The sequence below is a fragment of the Physella acuta genome, unplaced genomic scaffold (genome assembly GCF_028476545.2).
Source record: "Physella acuta isolate Inbredline_101_S28 unplaced genomic scaffold, ASM2847654v3 ptg000142l, whole genome shotgun sequence".
Lineage (NCBI taxonomy): Eukaryota > Metazoa > Mollusca > Gastropoda > Physidae > Physella > Physella acuta.
This window is the reverse complement of record NW_026731661.1, coordinates 1,378,626-1,396,255: the sequence shown is the minus strand read 5'-3', so window position 1 is coordinate 1,396,255 and position 17,630 is coordinate 1,378,626. Positions and strand designations below refer to the sequence as shown.

Sequence of the window (17,630 nt, the reverse complement as noted above, 5' to 3'; positions counted from 1 at the left end):
GACAAATAAACACCTTAAAAATAAATAGGTATTAGTTAATGTTTGAAAGAATATTAGAGCAATACTATATTAAACAAACGCAAAACAAAAGTTTAAAATGTGCAACTTACGTACCTGAAAAATTATGGTAAGGAAAAGGTTAAGTAACACTCATATATTTTAGACATTTATATGTTTATTAACTACAATTTCATAGGAATGTCTTATATTTTTTTTTTAATATTTCTTTTACTCGATGTCATGGTATTTTTTAAACATTTAGACAGTATATTGTATTTTAGACATTTACGTGTTTATTAAAAGCATGTTCTCATAATGGTTTTAATTAAGTAACAACAACTCATTAGGTTATCTATTTTTCTCATTATTATCATTTGATAGTTCTCGTTTTATTTTCATTTTTTTTTTGCCGCATTCACTCCTTATCATTTTTGTCGTTACAACAACAGCTATGGTCTGTCATTAAGACTGTCATTGTGGGTAATTGGTGCGGGGAACTTGCCAGCCTTGTTCAAACCCGGCCCTAGAACTCTGGGAATTTGACGGATCAGAGACTCGGAAGCAAGGAAGGCGTCATACTTCTTGGCTAATTTTTTCACAAGCTTTTTGTCTTTGTTGAGTTTCTTTAGAGCTTCAATATCCATATGGGGCAAGTCGTTTGCCGTAGCCTGATCACAAAGGACTTGATCACCAAGAACACAGACCTTCATCTTGGGCTTGGGGATGTTACGCAATTTGATTGTTCCAGCAAAACGTTTGTCCTTCTGGGGATCATAGTTCTTCAAGGCAATTTGTAGCTCAATTGATTCCGTGAACTTGCGTTTCTTGGTTTCATTGGAATACTTGAGTACAGCATCAATTGACTCACGAAGCGAGTCTCTGTTGATTTTACTCATCTTGGAACAGGGGTCGGCAACCTGCGGCTCGCGAGCCGCATGCGGCTCTTTTGATATCAAGATGCGGCTCTCCAGCTCCTTGCACAAATACTAATAATCTTAATAAAATAATAACATATTTGAAATAAAAAAATGTTAGTGGCTCTTTAAAACCAGGGAAATTTTGAAAATTGTAACTTTTGGCTCTTCCGCTTCAAAAGGTTGCCGACCCCTGTCTTGGAAGAGTTGTAGAGAAAAGAAGATTGGTTATAAAAAAAACAAGTTAATTAAAAAAGTCTAGTGACATTTGTGCGCAATTTCCTTATGTTATCTAAAAATAGCTCTGACGTATAATGCTGGGCTGCGTTCAAGCTAGAAGAACGATCGGTTTGTAGGTGTTTATGTAATTTTAAACTTTGTGACCGAACGAGAGGATATTTTTGAAAACTTTCTTCGGCAATATTGTTCTAAATTATAGCAGGAATCGATTGGTACATGTTTCAAGTCGCTAAGTGGTCTGGTTGCCAAAAACTGCATTTTTTCGAGGTTTTTTGGCTTTTTCTGGAAATCCATGAAAGAAACCCGGAATTTTTATGGCCTATGTTCATTCTCGTAACTTGCTTAACATAATTGCTTTTGGAACTAGTCATCGATGTTGCTTCGTTGAGGAGGAGATACGACTTAAAGCCCGGACACACATCCATACATTCATCCATCCATTCCCAGAAATGACGAGTTAATAAACGCAATTCTCCAGAATGGAAATTGCGCTAATAAATATGCTCCGCATGTATGTCAATCGTGAAAACAATTTATAGTCCACGCTCAACCTATGTAAGAAAGTATGTACTATCTTTGAATGGTTCTTACGATTTTAAATACAAAAGCAATTTATTTTCCTTTTCAAATTGAAACTTATCTCTAATGATATAAACGAACGTAAAGGTTGTTATTAAAAAAAATAATATAATAATGTAATAGATGTTTACTGTTTTTGTACTGTTTAGGTACACGTTGATCAACAAAAGAAAGTTTAGTTGTTTCCCTTATAAGATGTAAATTAAGTTAAGTCCCCTTCATTTATCACATCAAAAAAAATATAATTCTAATATAAGTCCTTCTCTCAATTGGTGAGCGTAGCACAGAGATATGAGTGTAGTCAATTTTATGTTATTTAATAAATGTGTTTAGTATAGATAATAATTACGGAAACAATTGCAACGGTATTATTCATGTTTGTTTTGTTTTATTTTCCTATTCGTTTAATATCGAGTAGTATAGAGTTAATGTTGTATTTTTGGTTTTATTATCCGCCATTCTTCTCTAAGTTTAAGTTTGATTTAAAATAGTTTTGGATGGATTTAAATTTACACATTATGTCACATTTTTGCTACTATTATAAAATTTACATTTCCCGTTTCTTTTCTTTGTTGCTTTCACTCTTTGTGACATTTTTCTCTCGTTACAAAATCAGCTATGTTCTGGGTTAGATGTAGCATGTTCTCCATCTGTTCTGGTTGCTGCTGATATATTTTTACAGACAATAACGAACTTTTTAGTCGAACACTTTAATTGATTGATGTATAGTTAGCTCCTGAAGGAAAAGCAACATATATTGTGACATCTCCTAACTTTTTTAACACTAGAAAACAAAATAACAATATCTAGTCATTTCTTTTAGACTTTCTTGATCTCATGTCAAACCTCCAGTATTAAATATACTATCTGTTCCTCTTCAGTTGTATAATCCAATAGTGTCGACTGGTACTCTAGAAGGACAATCAAAGCATACATAAACTCGTAGTAATCTTTCTCAATATCATTCATTAGGTAAACTCTGTGATAAAACAGTGGCGGTTCCATCAACTACCCTACACACTAGGTAATTTGAATATTATGTCTGTTATCTTAGCTATTTTCATGATTATAGTGTTTACAGTCATTACGTTTTTTGTACGATAAAGTGCATCAGTTACTGCATATTTTTAACTTTTTTGTTTAGTTGAGTGAAATTTCCCAGTTAAAAAAAATTGTATTTATAGTTTAACTTCATACACAATGATTTAAATAAGCTTAAACCAATTTAATTCCATTAAATTATGTGTTATTCATACAGATCACAAACCATAGGTTTCTAATTAACGCTCAATGTTCGGAATGCAAACACTTTTCAAAAAGTCTTCTTTATTTTATGTTTTTAAATCCCGTACCACCTAGGGTATTAATAAATTACTTTCGGACAAAACCTGTTGTATGATCGAAAACAGTGTGTATGTGCAATGTCCGCTGTAAAGTGAACACATTTTTATGATACCATTTTTCTTTATTCTAAACAAAAACTGTAACATATATTACCTTCTATGATTTCAGTAGTTTATCTATCTACATCTCAACCTTCTAAAATATTATTGAGTCATTTGGTTTTTTACTAAAAGGTAGATTTTGTTTACTTGTAGTGGTACCTTAACATACGAGTGGCCCAATATAAGAGAGTGTTGGGGTAAGAGCTGTTGAGCAAGCTTAAATATGTTTTGTCATACAAGCAAAATTTGAGATACAAGTAACCGGATTAGACAGTTTAACAGTTCGTATAAAAGAAACACCACGAAACAGTGTTATTTAAATTATTTTACAATATTATTATATAAATGCAAATGTGTTGGTATATCAATAAACAAAATAACAAGACTATTACACATTTATAAAGCGTTTTCATTTGCAAACATATGATAAGACCGTCCACTGTTAGCATTCTTTGAGTATCGACCTATTTATATGTAAGTATAGTATATCATTCGGTACGAAGGGTAATTGATAGCATTTGTGTACCTAGTTATAATTAGACATGTGCCTATCAAATTACAACCTTTAAAAAACGTAATACAGGTACAACCCGTTCATGGATAATTATTTAGAAAAACCTAAATATTATTGTTTAGTATTGTGGCATTTAGTTTTGTTAAGAACAATTATTATTTTAATTTTATCAATGTAAAAGTCATAATAGAAATATAATATTAGTACAACTACTTATAAGCAAAATGTTGGTATACATCGCTGGTTGTTTTATTTAAGATTATTTAAAATAAAGAATATATTTTTATTACCGGTAAAAAAAAAACATACATCCCAATAAGCGTACTAAAATGTAACATGTTTACGTTTTACTTCTATACAAATGTATGTTACCTCATCGCGACCTTCATTTGCTGACTTAAATAATTGTTGGAAGAATTTGTTCCTATAGCATAGGTAGGGGTATAACTATGTGAATTTCTTTTCGAACACATTCAATATGTTGAAGGAAGTAGAATATTTATTTATAGACAAACGTTTTGAATATTCGCGTCTGTTCAGTTTGCTTTTAATGAATTTCACCAAGTGTGTTGTGTATCGATTAAAAATATGTGTCTTATCTATGTTAGATCTAAAAATAAGTTTGGACGTTTCAAGTAACAAGTTTAACAGCTTTAAAGTGCCGATGTAATTGTCTCGGTGCACATTATGTTTAAAAGCATTCACACAGTCATGATAGTACTGTGTTTTACTTGTATTTGTTTTACGATTAAATCCAAATAATTTTATGAATATGGTTCACATTTTGCAATATGTATTTTGTTTCGCTTCAGTTCTATAAGGCGATGGATAGCACTTGAGCTGCGGGTGTTGTTAAGCAACTTAAACACAACCTGCATCTGTTTTTAACACTTGTTTGACTTTCTTATTTTAAAGTCGCGATTCTGACTGTATAATAACAAATATAAGTATTCTTTATTTGAAGGTTGCTTCTTTTCATTTTTTGGAGGCAGTTTTACTATTATCTTTAGTGTTTGTATATTGTTGTTATAGAAACACATGCAGCGAAAAGTTGAGTAAATGTAATATAATGACGTCACGTTGATTAACCGAATTTATAATCTTTGATCGCTAGACAGCTACAAATGACAGTAAATAGTTCAGTCTAAAGCATCTTCAATTTTTAAAAAATACTGCCCGCGATCTCTGCCTCTTTAAAAAAATGGTGGGTTAAAAAAGTCTTTAAAATTGAGGGGCAAGGTACACAGCGTTACGGCGCGATCATTCTTTCAATAAAGAACAATTTTAGATTGTATTAGCTAACCAAATAAGAAAATGATATGTTAAAATTATATTTTTCATTGTGAAAAATGAAAGGGACTAAATTTACATTTTATAAGGGAAACAACTACATATTCTTTTGTTGAATAACGCGTACCTAAACAGTACTAAAATAGTAAACAGCTATTGTATTATTATATTAATTTTCTAATATCAACTTATACGTTCGTATGAATTGTTTAAAAGATCAGTTTTGATATAAAATGTAACTAAATTACTTTTGTATTCAAACTTGTAAGAACCCATCAAAGATGTCACATGATTTCTTACATAGCTTGAGCTTGATCTTCTATAATTGTTTGCCCTTTGATATCGAGCACCATACGTTATTTAATATTTGATGACGAATTACATGTCTGAGGCAGAAAGAAAAAACGTTTTTAACGTTGATCTATAAAAATAGCATTAAAAAATCTCTATTTCGCAAAGAACTTAAAAAGAGAAAACAAATTATGAAGCTTTTTTCCCGGAATATTCATTCGTCATAAAGACCACCAAATTAAAGAAAACAAGAAAGCTTCGTGGTCAAGTCAGCCATGGACATGGTCGCGTTGGCAAAACCGCAAGCATCCAGGTGGTGGGGGTAATGTTGGTGGTCAGCATCATCACAGAATTAACTTTGACAAATACAACCCTGGTTACTTTGGTAAAGTTGGTAACAGATTATTTCACAAGACAAACAATAAAATGGCACTGCCCATCAGTAAATCTTGACAAACTGTGGTCCCTCTTGAGTGAGCAGAGCCAAATATCTTGATGCACCATCTGAGAAGGCTCCAGTTATTGATGTTGGACAGGCTGGATACTACAAAGTTCTTGGCAAAGGTCATCTTCCCAAAAGACCAGTTATTGTCAAGGCCAAATTCTTCAGTAAAGTTGCAGAAAAGAGAATTAAGGAAGTTGGGGGTGTATGTGTCCTCACATCTTAATTTTACACAATAAAAGTTATAATAGTAAAAGAAAAAAAAGAGATGACGAATCTAAAGTAGAATCAATTTACAATATCTCCTAGTTCTTAAAGAGCCACTATCATTTTTTTTCAATATTTCGGTATTTGATTAGGGTTAGGTAAATGGATTTAAAATAAATTGGTTTAAGTATGAAATAATATGTATTCATATAAAATATAAAAACATAAGCATGTTTTCGCAACACATATTACAGTATTTAACTAGCTCTGCTTGGATACTAGGATAACAAAAGCATTTTATATATAACTAGAACACTATTCCTACCTAATTTAGAAGCTAATAAATACAAAACCATGTGATAAAAGTCAACCTTATGCACACTGACACATAAGACAATGCCTTCTAAGGAAAATAAAATAAATAAAATTGAAAATATTAGAAAAAATAAGCACTTCGGTAGTAGAAAGCATGGAACTACTACCAAGGGGCTGGCCACATCACAGTTGTGGAGGTGGGCCTAGTAACCAAGCAGCTGTCAGCTGTCTGTATACACTCTACTCCACCTATTCTTAGTGTTTTACCTTGTCTAAAGTTCTTTTTTTACAGTATGATATTTTTCTGAATTATGAAATTAAAATAATATCATTATTATGGAACTGGCGAGCCGCATCCATAGATCGAAAGAGGCGCATTCGCGAGCCGCAGGTTGCCGACCCCTGATCAACATTGAATGCAAATCTTTACATTTTTGAATTAGCTACTGATTTGTGTGCTCTTTTTAAGATTTTTTTAACATAATGATGTTTACATGTAATTACAAAAACAATATTCACAGAGTTTTACTGGTTTCAAAGTCGCGATCTTGACTGTAAAATAACACATATAATTATTCTTTATTTGAAGTTTGCATCTTTTCATTTTTTGGAGGCAGTTTTACTACTATCTGTATTGTTTGTATATTGTTGTAACTAAACTCACCCGAGGTATTTTGTTAATTCATTAAGGACATATGTACGTGCTTATCATCTTGACTAATACTAACGTTCTTGAAGTTGTGTGTCGAACGCTAAAGTGGACATACCTTACGACAAAAAAGTGACTCGCACACGCCTGTCGCTGAACTAGGCGCCGATAAATAAGCTAAGAAATAGGCTATATATCTACTTGCGATGAGTTATTACAAATTATGTGGTATTTAGGGTGATATTAAATTCATAAGTTCAGTAATGTGTTAGCTGCCTTTGTTTGTGTTTGAGTATGTGTGTGTGTGTTTTAAATTTTATTTAATTATCGTCTGAAAAAGGCGCCACTATCCTTGAAATTGTCGTAAGGGGACGAATTTCCTCCCCCCCCCCCACTTGCTCCAACCCCCCCCCCCCCACCCCCCACCCCCACCCCCTGCGTACGCGACTATGTCATTCATAAAGCGCAAGAGAATATCAAATCTGAATACCAAGTGAGATACATACCCAACTATTCGCACGATGTGTATATACATGTTCTAGCTATCCTCGTCTACCCCACCCACTGACTTAATCATTAATCATTTAAACACATGAGGGCGGCCTTGGGGATACGGCAAAGGGCAATAAATGTTTTTTTCTAAAACAAAACAAACAAAAAAATCTGACAAAACGATGACAGGCAACAAACAATTCTAATAATAATGAAATATACATATTTTTATTTTAGATAATATATCTATAAAATATACAATTTAGAAAATAGAGTACATGGCATGAAAGTAAAATATGCATTCATTCTCTTATTCATATTTCTTAAGCTAAGTATAACAAATTTTAAAATATTGCAGGTGATATGATACATAGCTGCTAACAAAGTGAAAAAGATTCAAATTGCATAACTAGATTAGAAACAAACGTTTTTTGACCTACCATAGTATAATAATACCAACATGTGATTGATTACTTATTACATGAAATAAATAAATAAATAAAAACACATTATTTCCATAAAAAAATCGACCAAATAGCGCCCCATCCCCAACCTTGAATATAAGTATCTGTATTTGGCATACCTTAAATACAAACATATTTTCTTAGCGATTGTAACCAAAGATGGCTCTTACCGTAACCTGCTCTTAGTTTTATATAAAAAAGAGAATGACTTTTAACTGAATCTGCTCGTAGTTTAATACAAGAAAAAGATAATGGCTTTGATACAAAGTTACTATAAAAAGGTTCTTTTACCTCTACATATAAGATGGTTGTATGGTCAGTACTCTGAGACAATACTCACAGCACACATTTGATCGGCGTCAAGTAAACTTATTTAAATATAGATCATGTCGTCTTCATTACGATCAAACTTGCAAGATGAAATGTAGAACTATTGCCAAGTCTTTTTAAAGGTGATAAGTAACGTCTAAGGGGTCAACCATTTATGATGCCCCTTTCCCCCAACCTCCTTCCGCACAGGTCCACTTTCGACACTCTTAATTTACTTAACAACAACAACAGTTCAAGCTGACAGTGCTACTCACCGCTTAATAGAAATGACGTACGTACTCACTTGTAAACACAAAATAAGACCGTCTACTTTTTGCATTCTTTAATTGTCGGCGTGTATATATCATTCCGTACGAAGCGTAAATTATAGCATTTTTGTACCTAGTTATTTTTAGACATGTGCCTATCAATGTCCAACCTTTTAAAACACATAATGTAGCTACAACCCGTTCGTGAATTTTCAATTAGCAAAAACTAATTATTATTGATTACAATTGCATTAAGTTTTGTAAAGAAATCATTTTTTTTTTTAATTGAAAGAGAAAATCAGTGTAGCATTAAAATAATATTGGTACACCTACTTTTAAGAAAGTATTTAGTGTAAAGGTCTGGCGTTTAGTTTTGATTTTTTATAAAACTTAAATTGTATTTCATCATATTTCATCACTAGAAAAAAGTATACGTTCTTCTGTGCAAATAAAGACTTATAATTTTTATGTTTATACTTCAATACAAATGTGTATTACATTTGACGACCACAATTGGTTGACTTTAATAATTGTTGTATTGTAAGAGTTGTTTCCCCTAACATACAGAAGATAACCAGGTAACTCTGTGCATTTCTCTAGCACAGTGTTGTTTATATTTCTCTATTAGATTTCGTTATGTGCGCAAAATTTCCATAAAGTACCTGCTCGTCAATTAGCTACCGAGTTGTTTTTATAGGTGCTTTTCATAAATATAAGTGTATTTATAGATGACAAAATCTGTTATAATAACATATTAAAGGTAACGCAAATAAAATGGTTTAAATAAAGTGTATTGACCTTGAAAATGAACCAAGCTGGCCGTTAAAATAAACATGTCCAAGGTTTGTTTTTTCCACCATTTCAGAATGGTTCAAAAATTAATTACGTATATGTCATTAACTAGCACATTCAGTTGCAAGTTTTTTAAAGGTGTTTCTTTAGCGTGAACTGTTTATCGCGCTATTTCGCACACCATTGTTTTAGTTTAAAGTAAAATGTGTGCGTAAAAACGAGTTGACATAAACATTGTTTTCGATCAAACATTAGGTTGTGCCCGAAAGTAATTACCAATACCCTAGATAGTACGGGAGTTAAAAACATAACATAAAGAAGACTTAATGAAAATTGTGTTTGCATTTCAATGCTGGGAATTAATTAGAAGCATATGTTATAGGCAGAGGCGTAGCGAGGGGGGGGGGGGTGCGGGCTGCACCGGGTGACACCATTTAAGGGGGTGACACCTAGGCAAAAAATAGTAAAATATATTGAGACAAATTTGACAGGGGGGGGGGTGCAAATCGAAAATTTGAAGGGTTTGAAGGGTCGCTACGCCTCTGGGGGTGACACCATTAATTGCCGCACCAGGTGACACCCGACATCGCTACGCCACTAGTTGTAGGTTCTATAGGCATACTAAATATTTGTCTGGGCCTAAATAAACTTAAAACAAATTCTAATTACTGTGTCTCATGTCAATATATAAATTGATTTGATATTCAGATTTGATATTCTCTTGCGCTTTATGAATGACATAGTCGCTTTTAATAAAGTCGTTGTAATAACATAACTTTTCCGATTGTTTAAAATTTGTATCATTTTAATTCTCTGTAATCACACATTTATTTCAACTCTACTTAAATACTCTACTTAAACTCCACCCCGTCCCCCCCCCCCCTCACCCACCACGCCGAGGAAAACAAAATTCCTTGAATCATCATTTAATTACACATTTAATTACAACGAGACACATCAAAGTAAACATTCTTCCCTTTCAAGCATCGATATCTATACAGTCCTCAAACAGTTTATTTTTTTTAAATTCAATTGTTTTAAACATTTAAATCAGTAATAATAATTTGTTTGATAGTTTTACACAGCATCAAAGACATTGCCTATATAATAATCAAAGGGAGAAAATAAATTTTGCAAATAATGGTGTCACCCCCCAGAGGCGAACTATCGACTTTGCGCCCCTCCCCAAATTAGGGTGAAAATTTTAAAAAATGCACCCCCACCTCCCGAATTTATAAAGGTCGGGGCGCTTTTGCCAGTCACTTTCTATTTTTAGCGCAATTTCCATTCTGGAGAATTGCGTTTATTAACCCGTCATTTCTGGATGTATGAATGGATGGATGGATGGATGGATGTGTGTCCGCAGCTTTAAGTCGTATCTCCTCCTCAACGAAGCAATATCGATGACTAGTTCCAAAAGCAAATATGTTAAGCAAGTTACGAGGATGAGCATAGGCCATAAAAACTCTGGGTTTCTTTCATGTATTTCCCGGAAAAGCCAAAAAACTCGAAAAAAATGCAGTTTTTTGCCCATATCTCGGCAACCAGACCACTTAGCGACTTGAAACATGTACCAATCGATTCCTGCCATAATTTAGAACCGAAGAAAGTTTTCAAAAATATCCTCTCGTTCGGGCACAAATTTTTAAATTACATAAACACCTACAAACGATCGTACTTCTAGCTTGAACGCACCCCAGCATTATACGTCAGAGCTATTTTTAGATAACATAAGGAAATTGCGCATAAATGTCACTAGACTTTTTTAATTAACTTGTTTTTTTTTTGTTGATGTCAGATATTTTAAATGTAGAAAATAATTAAATAAGTCTGTAATATCAACTGTACATAATTCAATAATATTATTATCTACCACATTTGGGTGTCTTCCTTAACATAAGTAAAGGTATCCAATAGATACTAAAGTGACCCACGCTTTTCTTTATAGTTATTTAAATAGTAGTGTATAATTTATTTTCTACTTTTTAGTGCATTAGTACATAAAAGCTTGTTATTAAAACGTTTTTTATGAATTTTTTTTTTAAAGGTAATTCAGCAAAGTGTTCTTGATTTTTTTTTATTAATTTTTTTTTTGTAAAGAAACCCTTATAAAAATAATTTCCAGTAGCATTTTCTTTTCAAAAGATTAATACATATATGAAATAATTGTATTTGGAAGCGATTATCAGGCAATACTAAGTACAGCTACTTAAAATCATTTTTAAATATAAAGCTCTGGTTTTTATTTTGAAGACTATTTTAAATTTAAAATACATTTTACCAACAACAACAAAAAAATGTAATACTCTAATAAAAAAAAAAAATTCTAACATCTAAGGACAGATAAAGTTAAAAAATAAATTCACTTAACGTCTTGCACTAATAGAATTTATTTAATACGAGCCGATCCGCGGGGTATCATACGCCGCTATTTAGTTGTTTTATTTTCTAATTTTCAGTAATTCATAATTTGTGAATTCGACAGTACCAACGCTACCACCGAAAATATTTGCTTTAAAGCACTATCAGTAGTTCGTTAAGGACGATAACCCCCCCCCCCTCCTATCCCCAACCCCTACTCCCCCCCCCCCCACCCCCGTGAAAGCAAGCTCCACTTAGTTACCTCCCCTAAGTTTAAAATCGTTTCAAACTAAATTAACTGCCCCTAATAGCCGTCACCAAACCCGGCTCTACGATTGTAAATATTTAGCGTGAACCACTGCTCACCAGACCATGTGGGGGTGGGGGTGGTAGGGAGCGCGCTTACAGCTTGGTGTTACAAGGGAAATACAATTGTGACGACTTTTAGAACAGTGTTGTTTAAATTCTTGTATTAGATTTCGCCTAATCCGCGAAATGTCCAGCTCAATCTTGCACACAAAATTAATAGGTTCAAGTGAGCTGATTATGTATTTAAATAACGGTATTAAATATTCGCGTTTGATCGGTTTGCTTTTAATGAATTTCACCAAATGTGCGAAGTATCGATTGAATCCGTTTTTATTTATTTATTTTTGTTACATACGGTCTTCCATATACATCAATAAATCTGCTATGAATAAACATAAAAGTGCATATTAAACATAAAAATGTATACTATAAGAAATTGTGACTATTCTTGACTTCGTGCTGGTTTCTAACTTACCTTTCGTTTAAATCATATTTTTAAAAAAAATAACTTTAACCACAAGAACGGGAAATAAACACCGTATTTGAAACATCAGGCACAAAGTATATGACAAATTATATACCATCTTCAAATGGTTCTTATAATTTAAAATACAAAAGAAATTTAATTACAATTTTATACCTAAACTTATCTTTTAAATGATATATATGAACATAAAAGTTTAAATTAATAAAATAATATAATATTGTAATAGACGTATACCATGTTTGTACTGTTTAGTAACACGTTAATCAACAAAATAATTGGTAAGTAGTTTCCCTTTAAAAAATATATATTAAGTTATGTCCCATTCATTTATCACATCGAAACAATATAATTCTCATATAAGTCTGTCTCTTAATTTGTGAGAGTAGCACATAGATATGAGTCTAAACAATTTATTTTTATTTAATAACTGTGTAGAGTGTATATGGAATAATTACGTCAATATTATTCATGTTTACTTTGTTTTATTTTCCTATTCATGTAATATGGAGTAGTTTAGACATAATGTTATATTGCTTGTTTTGTTTTCCGCGATCCTTCATTTCTTTAATGTTAGATTTAAAATATTTTTGGTTGGATTTACATTTGTTCATTTTCTACTGCATTTTGTATCACTATTATTATTATTTTTTTATTATTATTTTTTTCCTCCACTTTTCATGATTGTTTTCACATAACAAAAACAGCTATGGTCTAGGTATAGATGTAACATTTTCTCCATCGTTTCTGATTGCAGCTGATATATTTTTACAGCTAAATAAAGCACTGGTTAGTTGTACACTTGAAAGTATTGATGTATAGACAGACAGCTCCTAAAGCATAGTTTCAGTTAGCTAGATCAGCAGCTTTAAATAGAAGATGCATTTGTATTGGTTCACATTCAGTTTTATAGCAATCACAGCCTCGACCCCAGCAGCCAGCCTTAAAAAGGGCTGACCAACCAAATGACTAAGATGTATGTAGATCCATAACAGATACTACACTTTGATCTTAGCCAAAAGGCTGAACTCTGATATAAATCTATCACAATCAGCTTATTGTGATGTATTAATTAAATATTCTACTTAGGATTCGTCATCAAACATTTTTTTACTTTCTCGTATATACGAAGTATAGAGAAAGTAATGTAATCGTGCAAAAAAAAAAAAAAAATCGAGATTTTTACAAATCTCGACGTTTTACATCTAACTGATACGGAAAAACATAATTTTGCAATCTTGTCCGTATGTCTGTGTGTCTCTCTGTGTGTCTGTCTGTGTGTCTGTCTGTCCGTGTGTAAATACGATAACTTGAGTACCGTTACAGCTAGGTTGATGAAATTTCATATATAAGTATTTTATCAAAATCGTAGATCCGTATCAACTTTTGAGCGATTTCCGATAACCGGAAGTGGTACTTTTCCTACTTTGAATTTTTCAAAAGCCTATAACTTGAGTAATATTTCAGATAGATAAATGAAATTTAACATGTAAGTAAAAGATCTAATTCTCTACCTTCTGTTAAATTTTGAGTAATTTCCGTTGACTGGAAGTAGTAATTTACGCTACTTCCGATTTCTCAAAATACTAATGTAAATTTTAAAAGTACTAATAATATTGCGCACTATTATGCGCTTTTTTATTTGGCGTTCACTTGGTGTGCAATTAATTTGTCTACGAGATTTTATTATATTTTTAAAACTTTAAGTATTTAAAATGGATTAAAAATCATGTCTGTAGCCCGAGTTCCCATCCCCTGTTATTTTATATAAGAATATTCGAGAAAGTTTAGGGGAGATCACTCCCGGTTTATTTTATTTGGAGCACAATTTTTATTCTGAAAAAAAAAAGGGGAAGGAACCAGTGCCAAAAACGGACGTAACCTGAAACAAAAACAAAAATGGGATATGAGATTTTATAGATCAAAATAAAAGCGGTGGAAGCTCCATGTCATTTGAGCACACTATACAGTACATTCATAAAGATAATTACTAGAAAAAGTTATTTTAAACTTAATTGGTGATGTCAAGTTGACTTGCAATACCATATAACTGATACATAAATTCTGTTAAACAATAGCACAGATGTCAAGGTCATGCCATATCATGTCAGAGTTTCTCAGATGTCATGGGATAATCTTTGACGACAGGAGAAGAGGACACGACATACTTTAGTATGGTTGCTAGCCGGACTATAAACACTGTGTGTATCCAGGATACGAACATTCTAGTATCTGCACTTTTTTTACACGCTTGTAAATGTAATTGGTCAATTATTTAACATGTCGTAACGGGTCAATTCTATATCACGTCGCAACTAGTCAATTCTATAACACGGCATAAAAGGTCAATTCTTTAACACGTCATAATCACATGAGGAATGACGTATCGAGGTTTCTAATTTAGGCTAGATATACTGATATGTTATTTGCCTTGTAAGGCATTAAAATAACAGCGTGTTATACACGTATATTTTAGAATAATACTGCGTTATCTTATACATGCAAGAGATGCACTCTTGTCATTGAAAAACCTGGTGTTTAGACGAGAATCGTAATGTATCGGAGCTCAGAAAGTTATATGTCGTGTAACTAGCTAACATGGAACTATTGATTAAGTTAAGTTTATATTGAACTAGTGATTTAGTATACTTTACATTGAACTAGTAATTTAGTTATAGTTTACATTGTGATGTTGTTTCTAGTCACCATTGTGATTTCGTTCTAGTGTTGTACTTTACAGTGTAATCTTACTATGAGACACATCATTAATTAAATGAAACATTTTATATTTTATTTCAACCGTTTTAACTTCATTTTAATTGCATGTGCAAACATATTAATGGCTTCTAAATAATGCATACAAACCATACAAATTCAACACCGCAACATTAGTGGAAAAAATATTTGTAAATAAACCGGGAGTGATCTCCCTTAAACTTTCTCGAATATTCTTATATAAAATAACAGGGGATGGGAACACGGGATATAGTTATGATTTTTAATCCATTTTAAATACTTAAAGTTTTAAAACTAGAATAGAATATCATAGAAAAAAGAATTGCGCAGCAAGCGAACGCCGAATAAAGATGTGTATAATAGTGCGGAATATTATTAGTACTTTATAAATTCACATGCGTTTTTTTGAGAAATCGGAAAGAGTGAAAATTACTACTTCCGGTCGAAGTAAATTGCTCAAAATTTGACAGAAGGTAGCGAATTAAAACTTTTACTTACATGTGAAATTTCATTTATCTATCTGAAATAGTACTCAAGTTATAGGCTTTTGAAAAAAAATCAAAGTAGAAAAAGTACCACTTCCGGTTATTGGAAATCGCTCAAAAGTTGATACGGATCTACGATTTTGATAAAATACTTATATATGAAATTTCATCAACCTAGCTGTAACGGTACTCAAGTTATCGTGTTTACACACACACAGAGACACACACACACACAGGCATATGGACAAGATTGCAAAATTATGTTTTTTTCGTATCAGTGAGGTGTAAAAAGTCGAGATTTGTAAAAAAAAATGTGCACGATTACAAGACTTTCTCTATACTTCGTTTATACGAGAAAGTAAAAATGTGATTACAATAATGAAATTTAAGACTTCTAATATTTGAAATTGCATAGCTTTTAGCGCAATTTTTGGTGAAAGCATTAGCTAGCAGATTTCTTTATTAGTACATACATTAAAAAAATTCGTGAATTGTCATTAAAGTTGCATTTTTATTTATTTAGTTGTTTTTTTGTTCAAAATTAAAATAATGCGTGTACAGTGAATCAATCGTACAACATGTTATATGAGATCAAGCTCAATGTATGTATTAAATTATGTCACATGTTTCTTAAGATTATGAATACATAAGCAATTTAGTTACTTTGTTTATATCAAAGTGATCTTATAAACAATACATACGAACGTCTCAGATGTTATAAGAAAATTAATATACTTATGTAATAGCTTTTTTCTATTTTTGTACTGTTTAGGTACACAACAATCAGCAAAAGAATGAGTAGTTGTTTCCCTTATAAAATGTAAATTAAGTTAAGCCCCTTACATTTATCACATCGGAACCAGGGGCGGAACTACAGTGCCGCAAGACCCCGCAATGCGGGGGGGGGGGGGGGCACGCCATTTAGGGGCCCACGGCCGACCCTAATAGTTTTAATATAGTTAAAAAAAAATCTAATTTTCTTGCAATTTTTTACTTGATGTTTGTTTTGTAAAACGATTACCATAGCTGCGGTTTGATTATCTGTATTCTATAGACACCATACCCACGCTCTTGTATATTCTTTTTCACTTTCTTTTTCAACCAATGTGAAAGCCAAGTCCTCTCTCTTCTACAATTAAACTTAACAAAGATAAGCAAACATTCAAACCACTTCCATGACTTATTTCCCTTTTTTAAATAGTCAAATTGGGGTGCTCATAAGCTCCTTTTAATAGATTAGTGCTAAACAAATTAAAAAGCAATTAATTCTCTTACTAAATATTTTTTCATATAGTACTTACTAAAGAATGACCTTGTATAAAAAGGAAATGTATTTTAACTTAATAATATAAATACAAAAAAAACATAATAATAATCATAACGCATAATGCTATGTTCGTATTTTGTGTTTGTATATATATATATATATATATATATATATATATATATATATATATATATATATATATATATATATATATACATATATATATATATATATATGGGGGGGGGGCTAAAACAATTTGTGCGGGGTGGCCATTTTTTTCTAGTTCCGCCACTGATTGGAACAAAGAAATTTTAACATATTCTCTTAATCGGTTTACTAAGACTATCTAAATGGTTCTTTATTGAAAGAGTGATGGCGCTGTGACGCTGTGTACCTTGCCCCTCAATTTTAACGGCTTTTTTTTTTGACCCGCCATTTTTTATAAAGAGTCAGAGATCGCGGGCAGTAATGTTTATTTTTTTAAATTGAAGATGATGTAAACCGAACTTTGTACTGTCACTTGTAGATGTCTAGCGATCAACGATTATAAATTTGGTTAATTAACGTGACGTCATTATATTACAGTTATTCAACTTTACACTGCATGCGTTTCTATAACAAACCGCCTCTCTTTCTTTATGTGGTCGGGCTGACCGTTAGCCCTACACACATGACCAAGCGAGCACATTATAATGATGCAGACTCGGTTTTATAAAATTGCCACGGATCTTGATCTGGGCTCACCTGAGAGCTACATACCGTTCTCCCTCTGCTCG

The 17,630-nt window shown here is 32.2% G+C and overlaps 1 protein-coding gene and 1 pseudogene across 1 annotated transcript; one reads left to right on the top strand and one right to left on the bottom strand.

The window, feature by feature from the left end:
• Positions 1–449: 449 nt before the first annotated feature.
• LOC131935309 (large ribosomal subunit protein uL1-like) lies at positions 450–900 on the bottom strand. Its single transcript, XM_059291694.1, has one exon. The coding sequence runs from the start codon at positions 894–896 to the stop codon at positions 450–452; it is 447 nt and encodes a 148-aa protein (XP_059147677.1). The 5' UTR covers positions 897–900.
• A 4,363-nt stretch (positions 901–5,263) lies between these two features.
• LOC131935308 (large ribosomal subunit protein uL15-like) lies at positions 5,264–5,980 on the top strand (annotated as a pseudogene).
• The last annotated feature ends 11,650 nt before the right edge of the window (positions 5,981–17,630 follow it).

Bases quoted from the DNA above. Each gene is read 5' to 3' on its own strand.
- LOC131935309 (XM_059291694.1), bottom strand. From the start codon at position 896: ATGAGTAAAATCAACAGAGACTCGCTTCGTGAGTCAATTGATGCTGTA.